General features: G+C 44.1%; 1 protein-coding gene across 4 annotated transcripts; it reads left to right on the top strand.

Annotated features, from left to right (window-relative positions):
- Window positions 1-189: 189 nt before the first annotated feature.
- On the top strand, window positions 190-13337 carry asxl1.L (ASXL transcriptional regulator 1 L homeolog). 4 transcript variants are annotated; one of them, XM_041577028.1, is made up of 13 exons: window positions 190-388; window positions 830-912; window positions 2516-2627; window positions 7953-8052; window positions 8295-8362; window positions 8437-8530; window positions 8937-9071; window positions 9173-9336; window positions 9430-9526; window positions 9696-9801; window positions 10087-10585; window positions 11051-12310; window positions 12424-13337. In XM_041577028.1, exons 1-13 carry the CDS (start codon window positions 332-334, stop codon window positions 12490-12492), a joined length of 2844 nt encoding a protein of 947 aa, XP_041432962.1. In that variant the 5' UTR covers window positions 190-331; the 3' UTR covers window positions 12493-13337. The 4 variants fall into 4 exon arrangements, with proteins under 4 accessions (XP_041432962.1, XP_018089920.1, XP_018089921.1 ...); XM_018234431.2 differs by having other exon boundaries at window positions 7953-8061; XM_018234432.2 differs by having other exon boundaries at window positions 191-388; window positions 7950-8052.
- Window positions 13338-18021: the final 4684 nt, after the last annotated feature.

The following is an 18021-nucleotide window of genomic DNA, read 5'->3' as shown; positions in this document are numbered from 1 at the left end:
CGTGTGATGTACATTTTACCTCCTCCCACTCCTTCCTTTCATCTCTGGAACTGAAAAGATTTCATTTGGTGGCTCCTCCCACTGCCCCTTCCCCGCCCCTTCTCAGCTGTACTACAGGCTTTTGACGTCAGATCGCTGTAAGGAAGTTCTCGCGTGATCTGAGCTAACGCGTATCCAATAAGGTATTTCCTCTTCGAGTCACTCGTTCCTGGGGCGGGGCGGAAGTGGTTCTGCGTGGTGCATTGTGGGGACTGTGGTTCCGGTGAGCAGAACTGAAGCTCCCACAACACCCGAGCAGCAAGTCGGAATTGACACTTAACGCGGACCCATAATGAGAGACAAGCAGAAGCGGCGTAGGGAGCGGACATGGGCGGAAGCAGCGAGGATGGTACGTTCCAGTTGGGAGGGAGCCGGGAGGGGAGGGGAGGGGAGGGGAGGGGAGGGGGGGAGAGAGATAGCCATGTGGGCTGCAAGAAAGGAAATGTGGAGGCTTGGGGCACGTTACATAAGTTACATGAGCCACGTCACACAAGGCGGGAGAGACTTATTGAGGCCATTTAGTCACCGACGGACGGACGGCTCTGGGGAAGTCAATATGGCGGGGGGAGAGCTGCAGACACACGGGCACATACGTCACATGATCCTCATCCGGGAAGGCGGCTGCTGAGGGAGAGGCCATTGATATGTGGGGGGGGGGAGTCATTGATATGTGGGTTACTAGTCTGGGTTAGGGGATGTGGGGGGGTAGTAAGGAAGCCAGAGATTGATGGACCCAATCGATAGGATGAAGAATTAACAGGGTAACCCCATATTTGTGTTCTGCCTGCAGGTTCTGGAGAATTATTCTGATGCCCCAATGACTCCAAAGCAGATTCTAAATGTCATTGAAAGCGAGGGGCTAAAAGAAACCAAGTGAGTTGTTTTGCACATCGGTGCGGGACAGCGGTGTGTGTGTGCGGGACAGCGGTGTGTGTGTGCGGGACAGCGGTGTGTGTGCGGGACAGCGGTGTGTGTGTGCGGGACAGTGGTATGGGGAGGTGCTGGTTAGTACAGGGAATAATAAGGGGCAGCACAAGGTAAAAACGTTCAGTTGTCGGGCATTAATGTTGTCCAACAATCGGCCATTGCTCCTCATTACACTGCTTATACACCCTCCTGTAATATCTAGGTAAATGGTTTCAAACAACATTTAGAATATTGTTGGGCAGAGCATCCCAACATCTTTGTACTATGGACACCGCCACCGCACTTATTGGCTAATGAAGAGCCACTGCTCCTCTTCACCTTTCTGCAAATCTGATTGTGGGAGGGTTAGGCCACACCGAATACATCCATTCTGCCTGTGGGCTGAACAACCGGACGCTGAAGAGAATTAGGCAGTGTATTATGGCCTCCTTAATGGGGTTGTTCATCTTTGAGAGAACTTTTAGTATGATGTAGAGTGATATTCTGAGACAATTTTGCAATTTATCATTTTTTATTATTGAAGGTTTTTGAGTTATTTAGCTTTTTATTCTGCAGCTCTTCAATTTGCATCTTAACCAATCTGGTAACTAGGGTCCAAATTACCCTAGCAACCCTGCATTGATTTAAATAGGAGTAGGCCTGAATAGAAGGATCAGTAAAAAAAGTAACAATACATTTGTAGCTTCACAGAGTATGTTTTTTAGAAGGGAGTCAGTAACGCCCATTTTAAAGTTATTTGCCTTTTTCTTTTAACTCCTTGTAGCTTTCAAATTATAAAAATAAATAATGAAAACCTATTGAAAAGTTGCTTAGAATTGGCTGTTCTATGACATAATAAACATTACCTTAAAGTGTGTGTATACTCTCTATTTGGAATAAAGCAATCCCAGGCCAGCACCTCCCTTAGTAAATCAAGTGATTTTATTTTTCACAGTGCTCCAACGTTTTCCCAAGAGGGTCCGAAACGTTGGAGCACTGTGATGTGTGAAAAATTAAAATCGATTTACTAAGGGAAGTGCTGGCCTGGGAATGCTTTATTCCAAAATGAGAGTACATGATTGATATTTGGCCGTGCACCCCTGCAATTGCTTTGTTGGAGTGTGGATACTGAAGATATAATTATATATCTCTATATCTATATATATATAGATAGATAGATAGATAGATAGATATATCCCATGCTACTAAAAGGCAGCGGAGGCTAATGAAGCACAAACCAAAATCTAGTATATTAAGTTGCACATTTAGTTTTTGAAAATGTATTAAGGGTTCTTCTAGAGACACTGGTGTGTGGCAGTATTGGCTAAAGTAGATTGGAACAAATCATTGTGTGTGTGTGTGTGTGAATGGGTTGTATGGCTAGAGGTTGGTGTGTTGCACATGAGTTATGTAGGTAGGTACATCTCTGTCTAATGTTTATAATGCACTAACCGTACCCATAAGTGCTTGTGGTGTGCCATGGGTCCTTTTCTCATGTGAGTTAGATATCTCACTCATTTTAAAGACTCATTTTGAAACGTGAGTGAAATTGTTTTTCTTGTCCTTTAAGCACTGGCACCTCTCCCCTTGCCTGCCTAAATGCCATGCTGCACTCTAACTCCAGAACTCGAGAGGCACTCTTTTACAAACTTCCAGGGCGCATCAGTCTTTTCACAATGAAGGTGAGTAAATCCTGTTTTTCTTTTGTCATGTCCTGGCCATGAAAGAAGCAGCTAACCTTCGAATGCAGCCCCCCAGTACCGAGTAACCTGCAGGGGTATGGAGAGAATTCAGAGCATCTTATGGAAGATTTAGGGTAGGAGGAAATAGGAGTGATAGGGTGCTCCTGGGGACACTGTTGGACACTAAAATACCATTAGAAGTTTTTTTTATTACTGGGGGCTCCTACACTTACATTGATATGACTCTTTAGAGCAATAGGATATCTTGGGAGGTCACAGAAATGATTGTGCACCTCCCCAGTTTTAGTTTGTCAGAATACATTGTCGGACATTGTTCCCTTGTACCCACTTCCAGTGTATCAAGGATGTCTCCATGTTACAGAAGGAAGAAGTAATCACCGTATCTGGCACTAGGTTATTATTTGTAGGATGGACTTATAAAATTTGTTATTTGTAGGATGGACTTATAAAATGCTGACATTTTCCACAGCGTTGTAAAATAAATGAGCCAGTGTACATTAAACATACAGGGAAATAATACAAAAAAACACTCATAGCCTAAACAAGAGGTAAAGAGGTTCTAAAGCATTATGGGTAATAATGCAGCTACACGGAGCAGAAAATGCGTGCTTTCACTTATTTTGGTCCAATCTCCTCTCCATGTATCTGCACTCAGGCCTAAGCTGTGCTTGTCAGAGCAGCTACATGGAGCTGCAATCCTCACTGTCTGCATAAAGAACTGTGCGGAGAGCAGCAGCAGAGACAACCCCCTGTCTGACTTTGGCCTTTGGCTTTCAGATCAATAACATTCAATTCATGCTTGAAATGATATCAAATATATATTTTTTAAAATCTGTAATTTGGCAATATATGCATTAAAGGGACCCTTATAAAGTAATGTTTGTTTAGCAATGTGTAATATTAACTGTTTTGGGATAGGGAAGTATAGCTACCTGTGTATTTCCTTTCTCTGCCCTCTCTGGGGGAGACAGTGAGGTAAAGGTCCTCCCTCCGGAGGCAGGACACTTGAGGTAATAGGCGGGCCTCGGTAGCTTTATCCCCTGGCACTAGCCTTACCTCTTCAGTTTTTTGTGTCCTGTCCCCAGCAGGTTGGCTCGTCATCACTAGTGAGACCAATCAAAAGGAAATTGCCGGTCAACAGTTAGTGTTGATGCCCGGGATGAGACAATGTACAGAGAGCTCTGCATCCATTGAAGTTAAAGAGGTGGTTCACCTTCAAACAACTACCGTAGTTGTTTTTAGATAGATCACCAGAAATAACGACTTTTTCCAATGACTTTCTATGTGTGACCGTTTTTTAAATATTGAAATGTCAAGTGTCTTTTTTTTTTCACCTTCTGAAGCAGCCGTGGGTGGGGTCGTCGACCCTGTAAACTGTTCTAAATGGATACATTTAGTTGATACATTTCTTATTTTTGCCCTGCTGCGCAGAATCTCGGGGTTTCATTAAAGGCAGCTGTTAGAATTAATACAATAGTTACTAATACTCCAGAGATGCTGCTGAGAAATTTATCAACTAAATGTTACATAGTTACATAGTTAAATCGGGTTGAAAAAAGACAGTCCATCAAGTTCAACCCCTCCAAATGAAAACCCAGCCCCATACACACACCCCTCCCTACTGTCACATAAATTCTATATACCCATATCTATACTAACTATAGAGCTTAGTATCACAATAGCCTTTGATATTATATCTGTCCAAAAAATCATCCAAGCCATTCTTAAAGGCATTAACTGAATCAGCAACATCACCCGGCAGTGCATTCCACAGCCTCACTGTGAAGAACCCCCTACGTTGCAAAATTGTAACTGTTTAGAGTCTGCACGTGAATTACTGAGCTGTCAGACTCAAACACCAGAGACAGGAACATTCAACTTTACACTTAGATTTTGGTAAAACAGTAAAAAACAGAGTTATAACAGCCCGACAAAGGGCTAGAACCATCCAGAGAATTCCTGCTCCACTGGAGTACAGAGGCACTGGCCGGCAGAGATTCCAGCGGCACAGTATGTACCCCCCCCTGCAAAAAGGGGGTCTCTGTTCAGTATGCCTAGCTGTTAAACGTGCCACTGACCGGCGCGCACATGCTTTCGGGAAGGGGGTTCTGCGCCGCATCTGTCAGGGCACAGCACCAGCCCTCACTGTGCAGGGCATCTAATCCACGGTACCTTAGCGCCGCTGCGGATTATTGTCATGGCAACAGGAGGCAAAGAGCGGTGGGAGGACACAGCAGGAAGTGACGCAGAGCCTCTCTCCGCACACTTCCTGGTGCCAAAGTAACAGGGAGAACTGTGCAGAGTCCAGCACTCCCAGACGTGGTCCCTGCCGACTGCGCAGTTCCTGGTCTGATTCGTTCACTGCGCCTGACCCGCAGCAGCACCTCCCTCAGTCTCCCCTCTTACCGGCACAGATGACTTGGGAGCAGCGGGTTGAGCCTCTCTCTCTCCAGTGCGGATTGCACTACACCGCAGGAGTACTACAGTCTCCTGCCCAGGTGACATGGCAGGAGGGCTCCCTTCCTAGGGAGAGGGGCATAGTCCCATTAACTGTTACCGCGTAAATTACTTTAGCCGCAGCCTGTGTCAGCAGAGCGATGGAAACATGGTCGAAGACTCTTATCTCAGGGCTCCAGGATGTTACAGGCCGGTCGGAGCTTCTACAAATCGCACATCAATGGTCAGAGGCCAACTCTTTTAGCTAGAACTTCATCCAAAGCAGCTCTGAGATCTCTGTGGCTAAAGAACTGGTCAGCAGATCTCACCTCCAGGAAATCCCTTACATCATTTCCATTTAAGGGCCATAAACTATTAGGTGAAGAATTGGAGAAGACCAGGCAACAGGAGGAAAGCGCACCTTCCTCCCCAGTTCAAGTCACGTTCTTTATATGCTACGAGAAGAGGCAGATTTTTTCATAGCTCAGAACACCAAAACGGGGAAATTCTCCCCACCGTTCCAGCTTTCGCCCCAGAAATACTGACAAGAACAGATCAACCTGGAGATCAAACAAGCCTCAGACAGATAAGACAACCTCAGCCGGATTGGGCACCCCCTCTGGAAACACAAGAACCTGTCTGGGGGAGGCTTCTGCGGTTCAGGGAGGTATGGCTCTTCAGGTTCCTGGGTGAACGAGTGTCACCGAAGGATACCACCTAGACTTACTTTCCTCCCCACCCAGGAAGTTTCTGATGTCGTGTCCAGGCCCAGGAATCTAAGGCACGGGCCTTCATAGATTGTTTGTCCGGACTGCAAAGGGAGAGAGTGATCAAACCAGTACCTCTACAGGAGAGATTCTTCAGTTTCTACTCCAATCTCTTTATAGTCCCAAAGAAAGAAGGAACATTCCTACCAATCATGGATCTGAAAGGACTAAACAAATTCATAAAGTCAGCTTCAAGATGTAGACCCTCTGCTCCGTCATTCAAGGAATGGAACAGGACCAGTTCCTCATGTCCATGGACATCAAGGACGCATATCTACAAGTCCCAATATGGCCTCCTCACCGCAAATACCTCATATTTTTGCCTTCGCCAACCAACACTACCGATTTGTGGCTCTATCTTTCGTCCTCTCCTCAGCCCCACGTGTCTTCACACAGCTCACATCGGCTTCCCAACCCGGGCCTGTTTGCTTTGACGGCATGGGCACTGAAACCTCCATCTGTTGACGTCGGGGTCTAGCTGAAGAAGTGATTGCGACAATGTTGCAAACCCGAAAGCCTGTTTCATCAAAGGCCTACCACAGGGTGTGGTGTCATGAATACAAAACACAGATTTTTAAATTTCTCCAAAGAGGCATGGTTATGGGATTTAAACTGGGCTCACTCAAAGTTCAAATATCAGCCCTCTCGTTACTATTTCAATCTCGACTAGCTCTCGAGAGCTCTGTCCAGACATTTATGCAAGGAGTGAAATGCCTGAGACCACCAATCTGACCCCCAGGTCCGGTCTGGGACCTCAACTTGGTACTCAAGGCTATGCTGGATCCACCCTTTGAACCAATGGAGAAGGTTGATCTTGCTTAGGTTACCTGGAAGGAGATTTTTTTTTTTTTGGTTGCTATTTCCTCAACTGGTGTCAGAGTAAGCAGCTTTTTCGTGCACTTCACCATTCCTGGTGATGCATCCAGACAAAGCTGCGCTACGCATGTACCATCTTTCCTCCCTAAGGTGGTTTCCTCCATCCACATCAATGAGGATGTGGTGGTTCCATCATTATGCCCAGAACCAAAGAATGACAAGAAGAAGAGAATACACAAATTGAATGTCATACAGGCACTAAGAATGTACCTTGACCGTTCCAAGTCCATCCACAAATCTGACAATTTGTTTGTGATACCTTCAGTTACCGAGCAGGCCAGCCAGCATCCAGAACAGTCATTGCCCACTGGATCCAAGAGGTCGTCTCTAAGGCATATGTGGCCAAAGGGAAATCTTCACCAATTGGAGTGAGGGTACACTCCACCAGAGCTTTGGGGCCTTCCAGGGCTTGGCATAACTCAGCTTCCATCCAACAGATCTGCAGAGCGGCGACATGGTCGTCCATACATACCTTTACCAAATTCTACAGAATTGACAAGATGGCTTCCACAGAGGCTGCCTTTGGCAGAAAGGTTCTCCCTACTGTTTTTGGGACTGCTTTAAGTCCCCAGCTGTCTCCTGTGTCACCCGGTGAGGGCAGAGAAAAAGACATTTATGTACTCACTGTTAAATCCATTTCGCTGTCCTCTATAGGGGGACACAGGACTTCCCTCCCTGTTAATGTTGAACACTAACTTCATAGACCACGTTGGTCAGGGAAAGGTTCTATGACTTCTGTTATTTTACCTGGGGCCCCTTGGTCTTAGGTACACGCTGAAGAGGTAAGGCTAGTGCCGGTGGGATAAAGCTACCAAGGTACACCTATTTTGATTACCTCAAGTGTCCTGCCTCCTGGAGGGAGGGGCTTTACCCCAGCTGTCTCCTGTTTCCCCCTATCGAGGACAGAGAATGGATGTAACGGTGAGTACATAAATCCCTTTTTCTCTCGCATCAGTCCTGTCTGTGGCTGCACAGATCCTATCTGAACCCCATTGGAAGCAGCAGCCCTGCTTTATGGCTGAGGTTCTAGCTATCTGTATAACAGGGAATAAGAAGGAAGGCTGTAATGCATAATGGATTTCCTTATGGAAGAATATTGTTTTGACTCTGGTTCTAGATGAAAGACGCCAGAACTAAAGCATGACCAGATTTGAATTTTGGTCTGCTCCATAGCTATCTCAACGCTCTGCATGTCATTTATATTGGCACCTTATCTTTTCAGAAGAATGCACTGCAGTGGTCTCGTGCCATGCCCTTGCCAGAGGATGGTGACACAGAGGATACAGAAGGAGGAAAATGGAATGAAGGCAAAGTGACAGCTGCTGGTGAGAATGGCAAGTAGAAAAGGGGAGTTGTGGGTGGTGGTTAACTTTGTAGATCACTCATCCTGCAGTGTGGTATTTTATTCCTACAGATATCCTAATTAGTGCATAACTTTCCAAATACGCTGCACCCCTTAATACACTGCCATTTTTTCTACCCACTCAGTCTAACATCCAGGCATGATTGTTGTATATACAGATTAAAGGCACAGTCTTTAATGACATGTAAGTAATTTCTCTTACAGAAGAAGCGTGCATCAGTGCCTCGTGTTCCAGAGAATTGCACTGCAGGGAGACAAGGTCCCTGGTACAGGTAAGTGATGCTGAACAGTGTTCATATGTGTCTGTGTGTTGCATTCATGCACTGACTCTCTCTGTCTTATTTAGATGAATAAGCAGAAGAGGAGAAGTGCTGTTCTCCTCCCTCGTGTAGTGCTGACACCACTGAAAGTCAATGGAGCACATTTACCTTCTACTTCAGGTGAGCATTGCTCTATATGTCCTTCTGCATTGTATCTGATGAAGGGTCTATAGCAGTCTTACTTATGGCTTGCTGGTGTGAGCCATGCGTATCTGGCAGCATGTCCATCGCTTGTTTTTTACATGGACTTCTTGCTTGTGGGCAGGTTGTGTATGTTTGTGTGTGATGTTAGATCTTATTAGGAAAAGCATATAAGTCTTGTATGTTGTTGAGAGTCTATTTGCGACACTGGTTCATCATTAGCTGTGGTTTTTGGCATGTTAGTGTGTGTGTTTGTGACTCCCGATTCATAAGTAGCATGTTTGGGTGCATTCATCTGATTCATCAGTACTTACATGCAAATAGCCTGCCTTTGTGTGCTGTTTTATCTCTCTTCTCTCCAATTCATCATTCTGATTTGCCACAGGGTTATCTGTGCATCATGGCAGCCGAGAGTCCAGCCGAGTCCGTACAGCAGGAGGAGGGTTGAGTTTTCAGAGGAGAGCAGCATTCAGTAGAGATGGGACTCATCATTTAAGGGGAATTCGCAGCCCTGGGCCAGGCAAGTTCCTTATATGCTAAGTTCACTTTTTTTTTATACTGTTTGTGTAGCTGTTTTGGTGTCAATTACTCCATTTCTTGATGGCATTATTTGCACTGCAGGACAAATGAAAAGGAGCAGGGTAGAGGAAATAGATTTTGAGACCCCAGGGTCTATTCTTGTGAATACAAACCTTCGTGCTCTGATCAACCTGCGAACCTTCAGTGCTCTTCCAAACAATCTCCAGCAGCAGTTACTGCTCCTTCTGCCTGATGTCGATCGACAGGTAAGTGTTGGCATTGTTATGCTCTAGCTTTACTCCCTCTTATCTTTTTGTCAACTGTTTTCTCCCAATGTCTGTTGCTTCCTTATCACCCAGGTTGGTGCAGAAGGGCAGATAAGGATGAGCACCAGTGCACTGAACAATGAATTCTTTGCCCATGCTTGTCAGAGGTGGCGAGAGAGATTGGCAGATGGTAGGTATCTAAGAATGTCCTGGACAGTCTTAGCAAAACAGTGACCTCACTAACCAACCAGAATAGGCCCCCTGTTGTCTGATCATTGGCACTTTGGCCAAATGAACAGTACACTTTGTGTGTATTGCTTTACACTCTAATCAAAAAGGTTTGTCTCCTTTTTTAACAGGGGAATTCATGCCCGAGATGCAGCTGCGGTTACGACAGGAGATGGGCAGAGAGAAGAAAATTGAAGACTGGAAAAAAAGGTTTTTTGAAGAATTTTATGGACAAAAGTAAGACATAATATCTCTGATCCCTTTAGTTTTTGTGATATTGGCAGTTTTACAATGTTTTTATGAATGTGTGGGAGAAGGCCCCATGGGGTTCTAGCTAAGCAAAAGGCAATAGCCTTCATGTAATGATGCTTCTCTGTATGACAGGAGCTAACATTAATTTATGGAGTGGGTAAAGCTCGCCTCTAATCTTGTATCATCCCTGGGAATGTAAGTGCCTATGGCTCTATCATGCAAATGATCTTTCTGTATAATACCAACATATAATACCAACTTTTTCATTAGATTGGGGCTTACTGATGAACACTTATCAGACGAAGGGGAGAAGAATGGGCAGTCCACCCAGAGAGTGCTACGCAGTGCCCAGGTGAAGGTGACTGAGGCTCAGCCTAAGAATTTGTCTGTGGCGGTAATGGATAGGAGAAACAAAAATCCCAGAGGAAAGAAAGAAAAAGAAGAAAATGTGGAAATTCATTATGTGAGCACAGAGATTAAAGAGTCTTCCTTGCCACCTCTGAAAGGATCAGACACTCAGCCTCTGGGTGTTGAGGCATATATTCCTCCCAATGGTTCCCAGAGCCTCCCTGCTTTCCCTGACAGAGTCCCAGAACCTCATCCACAGAGTTCTGAACAAAAGCGAAAAATTGAGACAGAGCCTCATAGCCCCTCCATCGAAAAGAAACCCCGAATGGAGCAGCGTCGGTCCTTTCGTAACACAATTCAAAACGTTCACACAGAAAAGCCACAGCCCACCAAAGAAGAACCCAAAGTCCCTCCAATTCGGGTAAGAAACTATTCAGTAGCCCGACATGGTTGTGAAGGTACATTTTGCGAGATGGGAGAACTTTTCCCTGGGCAATATTTTGTCATAATCTCACTTCCTTATTATATCCAATGTCCCTTCTCTCCCCCCCCCCCCAATAAAAAAGTGAGGTAAAATAAGCTATTTAGTGTTTAGGGAGGCACATTGTTTTTAAGCCCATGGTTTAAGGGTGTAAATATCCAGAATTGTAACAGTTATGGCCTCTCACAGCTACAGACTCCAGCTTTCTCCCCACACACGGAAATTTATTGTTGATCTTGCCTAACCTGCCTGCCACCAGGCTAAAATAGCCCTGTACCAGTATGCCTAACTGCTTGCTTAGTTACACTCCTCGGACTAATGATGGACATTAGACTTCCATCCTGATTGAAGAAAGCATTATTCCAGAACCACAATCTGACTTATCTTTGTGCTTTTTATTTCTAGATCCAACTTTCTCGGATCAAGCCTCCCTGGGTTTATAAAGGTTTGCCAGCTCACCAGTTCTATCCCCGGATCATCCCAAACCCTGATCCCCCTGGGGGCCGGCCTCCTCCCCGCTCACCTCCTGACAGTCAAACCAGTTCAATTGGGGGAGGAGGTGGTCCGGGAGGAGGCAGAAAGTATAAGGCAAGAAGCGAAACCAGAAAGCGAAAAGTCAGAAAACCCACAAAGAGAAAACCTGGAAAGCCACTTGCAAGTTTGTGCAGAACACAATTACTGTCGCCAGCAGCCGCGAGGAACAGTTTAACAAAAGCCACTGGGAAACTTGGTGCCAGGAGCAGTTGTTACTCACTCATCAGGACTCTGCTGAACACTTCAGTACACTCTGTAACTGGCAAGGTCAAAGAATTCAGCGTGGCTGGAGCTTTTAAACTAGAGCCCATGTGTGAAATCCTTGAAAATGAACTGTTTCTATTAGAGATTTGTGATGCCCTTTGGGCATATGACCAGGGCAATGGCCACGATAGAGACTCTGTGCAACCAAGTAATGTAACCCTTGTCCAGAGGGAATCTAATTTAAACTCTTCTCCTGCTGTTGATATCACCAGGTCTGTACCTTTTAAAGAATCTAGTAATGGCAACCATGTTGATTCTCTGTCCATGGTTCTTGGTGATGTATCCAATATTTTACAGAACAGAAGAAAGCCGCTTACATTAAAAGGAAAACAAATGTTCTGCACCCTAAATAAATGTAAAATTTCCTTCCCAGAAAAGTTGCCTTCTGTATCACAGCCTAGGGACAACTTGTCATATAGAAATGTACAAAAACCCTTTCCGTCTGCCATGAAAGTTAGGATTTGCCCTAAGACTTCGACTGGAATAGCCGATTCCTGTGCAAAGATTGAGTTCCTGTGTCCCAGACCTAAAACTCTTCTAGGATCCAGTTCTAGAATCCTCTCCAAGATTCCAGCTCTACATAGCGAAGAACAACATCTTCGTGATCACCCAAAACCAGCAGCCCGTGTCCTGCCAATTGGACACACAACACAGTGGGGTAATCTGAATGGCCGCAAGCCATTCTCTCTTCCTATTTATAAATCTTCTGGAGATTTAAACACAAAGGGTCCTAATTTTAAGAGGTGGAATTTTCAGGCTCATTCAGGCACCTTGACAGAAGAGGCCTCTTCTGTAAGTGCACCATCAATCCCTGGGCTCCCAAATGAAGACCCTTATTCATGCCTGGCTCTTCTCGCAGCTGAAAAGGTACTGTTCCACTCCGTTTTCTGTAAGCTTTTCTCAGTCTAAGAACCCTGATGGGGAAAGAAATCTGTTCGATAATGCTGAGATGAATGTAACCTTGCTTTTCTCTTTGACAGATAAAGAGACACAAGCTGGCCTGGCACTGCCCTTCTTTGACAAGATACCTGCCTGTTGCCTGCAGCTAAAGTGTATGGCGTACCACACTGTGCATTTCTTAGGAGAGCTGTACAAAGATTCGTTCCCATCTGATCTGTGCTCCGCAGCATTCTCAAGGAGGGTCGGATTGGTGCCAATCTTCCAGTAAAGCTTCAACATTAACCCTGTGGCAGAATTTCATGCGATCTGTATTTGTAGAAGAGGCTGCTGTGCCGCCGCATGGCACCAATTCTTGCAGTTCTTTTCCCTGGGTTTTCAGTAAGTACGTGCCTCTTTCTCTGAATGAGTTTGTAGAGCATGGAGAAGAGATCCCTGCAATGATTCTGCAGCCAACAAGCCATGAGCATGTGCAAAGGGTGTTTGGGCCCTCTGTCCCACTGACTGTAGCACCTTCTGAGCTCTGTGTTTTGTGCCTTGTCATAAAAATGCCAGTGGCTCTGGGACAGCAAATAGTCACGCCGGTGTTTTCCATTGATCTCAGCCTGGAACTGTAAATAACATATTCTTTCACTTTGTTAGACATATAAGTGCAGATAAAGATGCTTCAGCTATTTCTAGTATTAATCTCTTCAATGGGGCATTGTTGGACCTGCCTTGCTAATGTCACCTCTGCATGGTGGGCTTAACTGCTAGTTGGGGGGGGGGGGGAGTCCATCCTTTGTTCTGCATGGACAGTATTTCTTCAAAGAGGAGGAGACATTTTAGGATTGAACGGGTAATCACTGTTTTTGTATAAAGTAAAATATTTGGCTCCTGTAAGCACCTTCTGCATTCCAATGTATTTATGTTGTAAACTCTATAAATGTATATTCTGTATAGATGGCACCCTTGTCTTGTATGCACCTAACCTCTCAATAAACGTGTTCTACATTCACATGGCATTTAGGCTTAGTACAGCCACTCCTGCTACCACAACCAGCACTGGACATAAGGCAAAAGCATAGCACTGCTTCTAGCCACACATTTGTGATGACTTGATCTCTGCACCACTAAAATCCAATGTTCAAAGTTTGCCTAATGCAGTTGTGCAGACTTCTAGGAAGGTATATCCCCCCCCCCCCTGGCAGGCAGAGGGGGTTAAATGATGACCCTGTCAAGTAATTCTCCATTATCGCTATGGCTTATGCACAGAACGTTCCGTCTGTTACCGAGCTTCAAGTTTCCTGCCAGATACAAAGGGGGGGGGACCTGTTTTGGTTTGTTAGAGCTCTCACCCTAGATGAGCTAGCGATTCATAATCAGATGAGTCAGTGCAGTAGGGGATTATTTCTCCTTGGACAATTAGCCCCTCTTTGATTTCCCTTTTCATACCATTAAACAGAGTGTAATGTTATCCCAACACCCAACTAAATCAGTTACTGCCCCCTGAACTGCCTATGGAAGCTTGGCACACTTTCATCTCCACTTGATTCACCTGACCATATACCACAAGATCACAAGGCTTTGGCTTCATCCAGATGTTGCAAATATAAGACTAGCACTGATGTTTCTGGTTGATCGCACTGGTTTCTGTCTCACTATGTTCAGTGCTTCCCATTATTTGCGATGTCTTGTAGCACCGTGAGCACAGACCATAGCCGAGGGGAGAGCCCAGCAATTCTTTTAGCAAGCCCTCCCCTCTGGGAAGCTTCATAACTGTTCCAAATAGCTATATACCAAATCCGCCATATTTGGATTTGGCTAAATCTGCACCTGAAGTTGAATATATAAATGAGAATTATGACCTTTCAGCAATTGCAAATAGTCATGAGTTATAAGTGTTCACATTCTGCTGGTTTTGGGTTTCCATCCTGCCAAGCTTCCATGAAGTCCCACAGCCTTAGGCGTGGTTTTGTAACCTCCATTTGTCGGGTTTAGTATATAGTGTTTCCCTGGGCTGGTCATGTTTTGTGGGTGGTGGTAGCGGGAATTAGCTGATAAAGGGTGTTGTCTAATTATGTTCCTTAAATAAAATACACTTAGTAAGAATTAATATGTCATATTACAATTTGTTTTGAGATGAAAAAACCCTCATTGTGGCGGGGAGGGGAATTAGGAGAAGACAAATATGTTTTATGTATTCACAAACGGTGCAGGAAACAAGTTGTTTGACCAACCTATGACTGATCGGGGTAGTGCCTAATAGCTCTCGTCATCTAACCGGTCTATAGCTTTCTCTTTGCAGGTAGCCAGGCTATAGGGCAAGAAAGCTTAGAGGAACTAATTGAGAAATTAAGGTATGTAACAGACCACCTACCTCCAAAATGCTCCTAGTTTATAGTCACAGCCTCAAGGAAGCAATGGGAGCCATACATAATCTATGGAAGATAAAGGTTAAAGTGGTGCTTATAGAGACAGTGAAAAGGTACAAAATTCTTTTTTTGTTTATTTCTTGAGCTAAACAGGCAAAACCAAGCTCTACCGTGTTTGGTCCTTGCGAGGTAGAAAATCCCCCTGTATAATTGGAATATGTTTTTCTCTAGGCAATACAGTAAATCTAAATTATCTACCTCACAAGGATCAAACATGGAGTTTGTTTGACCTGTTTAATAAAATATGTAATTTGTTATTCAGAAGTATTAAAGGGATTCTGTCATTGAAAAATGTGTTTTTTTCCTTATGTACCCAAGGCAGCACTAACCATGAGAGCGCGCCTCCCATAGTGTGTGTGTGTGTGTGTGTGTGTGTGTATTTATTTATTTTTTTTTTTTTTTATATAGTCCGGAAGGCAGCACAGCACTAAAGGGTTAATCCCTGCTCCACCCCTAATATCACAATGGGAAAAAAAAAACAAAAAACAATGAATATAACAAATACCTCCTGTATTCCCCAGCCCCCTTGTGTTATTTTCAAGCTCCCCACAAAACACAAAGACACAAATATCATGAAATAACTTTATTCAGCAGGGAGGGAAATATGTGCTGCCTTCCGGACTATGTAAAAGGAAAATTTCAGGTAAGACAGTTTATTCTTTCCTTCAGGCAGCACAGCACTAAAGGTCTAGCAAGCTAGAAAAAAAGATGGGGGGTATTGGAGGTCTTGGCTAACTGCCTCCAAAACTCGGCTACTAAAGGCTGTAGCTGCTTTGCAGATATCTTCCAAAGCAAATGCTGATTTCTCAGCCCAAGAAGTAGAAACTGCCCTAGTAGAATGGGTTTTTAGATTATCTGTCTGTCCCTTTCTTCTCGGAGAGTAAGCCATTGAAATAGCCTTTTTTTATTTTGGTAATAAGAAGAGAACAAGGTGCTCCAGAATAAAATGTAAATGACTCGCCGAGTAGTGAATGTGGTCCGGATGCTCCAGCCCCAGACCCCCAGCTTTAGGAAGCGGTGCGGCAAAGAAGAAGAAAGAAAAGCAGGGCTGACACTCAAAACAGATCCACAGGACCAGAGAAGTTCAATTAAAAGAATATTTTATTTATACAAAGTTAAATATAAATCTGCATCTCCATCCACCCTACGTGTTTCCCACCCATGCAGGGCGCTTAGTCGGGGCCCATGACTAAACTCCTTGAATGGGTGCGAAATGCGTAGGGTGGATGGAGATGCAAATAACCTTTTTTACCTAGGAGGAGATGGAAGATTTGGAGGCTTTATTACCCTTCGATCTGCCTCCAAATAGAACAAAAAGATACTCAGATTTCCTAAATCCTCTAGTCTGTTATATAACTCAAAGGCATCTGTTCACATCCAAAGTTTGCCATTCTGCCTCTTTCTCATTCAAGGGTGAGGGGAAAAAAAGATGGTACAATATGAGAATTAATATTTTTTGTAATGAGGAAGATTTCTAAAAATACCTTTTTTCTGGGAAAAAAATTGTGTAAGGTGGATTCACCCCAACGCTTGCAACTCCACCAACTCATCTGGCTGTAGTAATAGCGACCACAAATGCTGCTTTCCAAGTCAGGTAATTCATGTCATTTTTTTGTAGAGGCTCAAATGGAGAAATACACAAAACTGAGGACTAAATTGAGGTCCCAAGGAGCCACATGTGATCTTATTAAAGGTCTGAACCTTACAACTGCTTTAAGAAATATTCTAATCAAAGGATTGCTGTTCAGTTCTCTGCCAGATATTGTTGAAAGTGCTGCAATATGTACTTTCAATGTAGCTGGTTTTAAGCCTTTATCAAATCCATCTTGCAATAATTTAAGAATTTCAGAAACTGGGCAATCCCGTGTAGAAAGGTTTTGTTTGTACACCATAGTTGAAAAACATGACAGATCTTTCCATTAACTCAGAATGAATGATGCTTGTTCCTGCTTGATCTCAATACTCACTGAAGCAATGGAAAAGCAGGAAATATATAAGCTATTTTGAAACTCTACTGGATTGACATTGCATCTAGGAAATACGGCTTGTCCTCTTCCTCAATGACCAGAGTTTTTGAACTTTCCTGTTGAGCCTGGAGGCCATTAGATCTATATGGGCTAGACCCCAAATCTGTATTATCTGGAGAAAAACTTCTGAATTCAACTCCCTATCTCCTTGATTCAAGGGTTTCCTGCTGAGATGGTCTGCCAAATAATTGTTTCTTCCCTTTATGTGTACTGCTCTGATGAGAGAAAGATTGTTCTCTGCCCACTGCATCAGACACTGGCACTCTTTCATCAATAGAGGAGCTCTTTTCTGCCCTGACGATTGATGTAAGAAACCGCTGTGGAATTGTCCGACTGGATTAATACTTGTTGATTTTTCAGAAAGGGCCTAAATTTCCAGAGAGCTAAACGAACAGCTCTGAGTTTCTCTGAAATTTGAATTTTTTTTCTTTTCCAATAAGGACCACTTTCCTTGGGCTAAATGTTCTCCAAAGTGAGCCCCACAACATGACAAAGATGTATCCGTTGTCACCAACCATAATTTTGGTGCCTGGAAAGACATTCCTTTGGCTAGAACCTGTGGTTTTAGCTACCACCTCAACACTTTCTTCAGCTTCCCAGAAATGTGCATGGTGTTGTCTAAGTTTTGAGGTGTGCGATCCCACTTCTGTAATATTTCTTTCTGAAGGGGTTGCATTTGAGCCATCGCCCAGGGAACTGCCTCTATTCAAGCTGACATCAGCCCCAAGACCTTCATGACCAATCGACCTGATTAAGGTTTTCACCACCTGAATTAAGGCTTCTATTTTGTCATGTGGAAGAAAAATCCTCATTTGAACTGAATCCAGTAAAAACCCCAGAAACTTCAGCAAAATTGTTACTTCTTGAGGATTATTACCCAACCATGTTTTCTTAAGAGTGAAAGGACAATTTGTCTGTTGATCAATCTATTTTTAACACTAAGTAAGTTAACCATGCTTTAAGCCACAGAGCAACTCTACCCGAAGTAGAAAGAGCCATGACTCTAGCTGCCAGATTAATGGATTCAACAGCCACATCACATAGATAATTGGAAGCTAACTTTATGGGATACAAATCAAAAAGTTCATCTCTGGAATTCCCAGCATCAATGTCTTCTTACCACAGTATTTGAGAGATCTAGACACTGATACTGCAGCTAAAGATGGTTTGCAAATATTCGCCCCTGCAACAAAAGATCTGTGAAGAGCACATTCTGCCCGCCTATCCATCTGATCTTTAA

The sequence above is a fragment of the Xenopus laevis genome, chromosome 9_10L (genome assembly GCF_017654675.1).
Source record: "Xenopus laevis strain J_2021 chromosome 9_10L, Xenopus_laevis_v10.1, whole genome shotgun sequence".
Classification (NCBI taxonomy): domain Eukaryota; kingdom Metazoa; phylum Chordata; class Amphibia; order Anura; family Pipidae; genus Xenopus; species Xenopus laevis.
This window is presented reverse-complemented; position numbering and strand designations above follow the sequence as displayed.

Excerpts from the sequence above, each read along its gene's own strand:
- asxl1.L (XM_018234430.2), top strand. The coding sequence starts at position 332 with ATGAGAGACAAGCAGAAGCGGCGTAGGGAGCGGACATGGGCGGAAGCA. Across the intron at positions 9,802-10,086 it reads GAAGAATTTTATGGACAAAA|ATTGGGGCTTACTGATGAAC; the intron begins GTAAGACATAAT and ends CTTTTTCATTAG. Across the intron at positions 10,586-11,050 it reads CCAAAGTCCCTCCAATTCGG|ATCCAACTTTCTCGGATCAA; the intron begins GTAAGAAACTAT and ends TTTTATTTCTAG.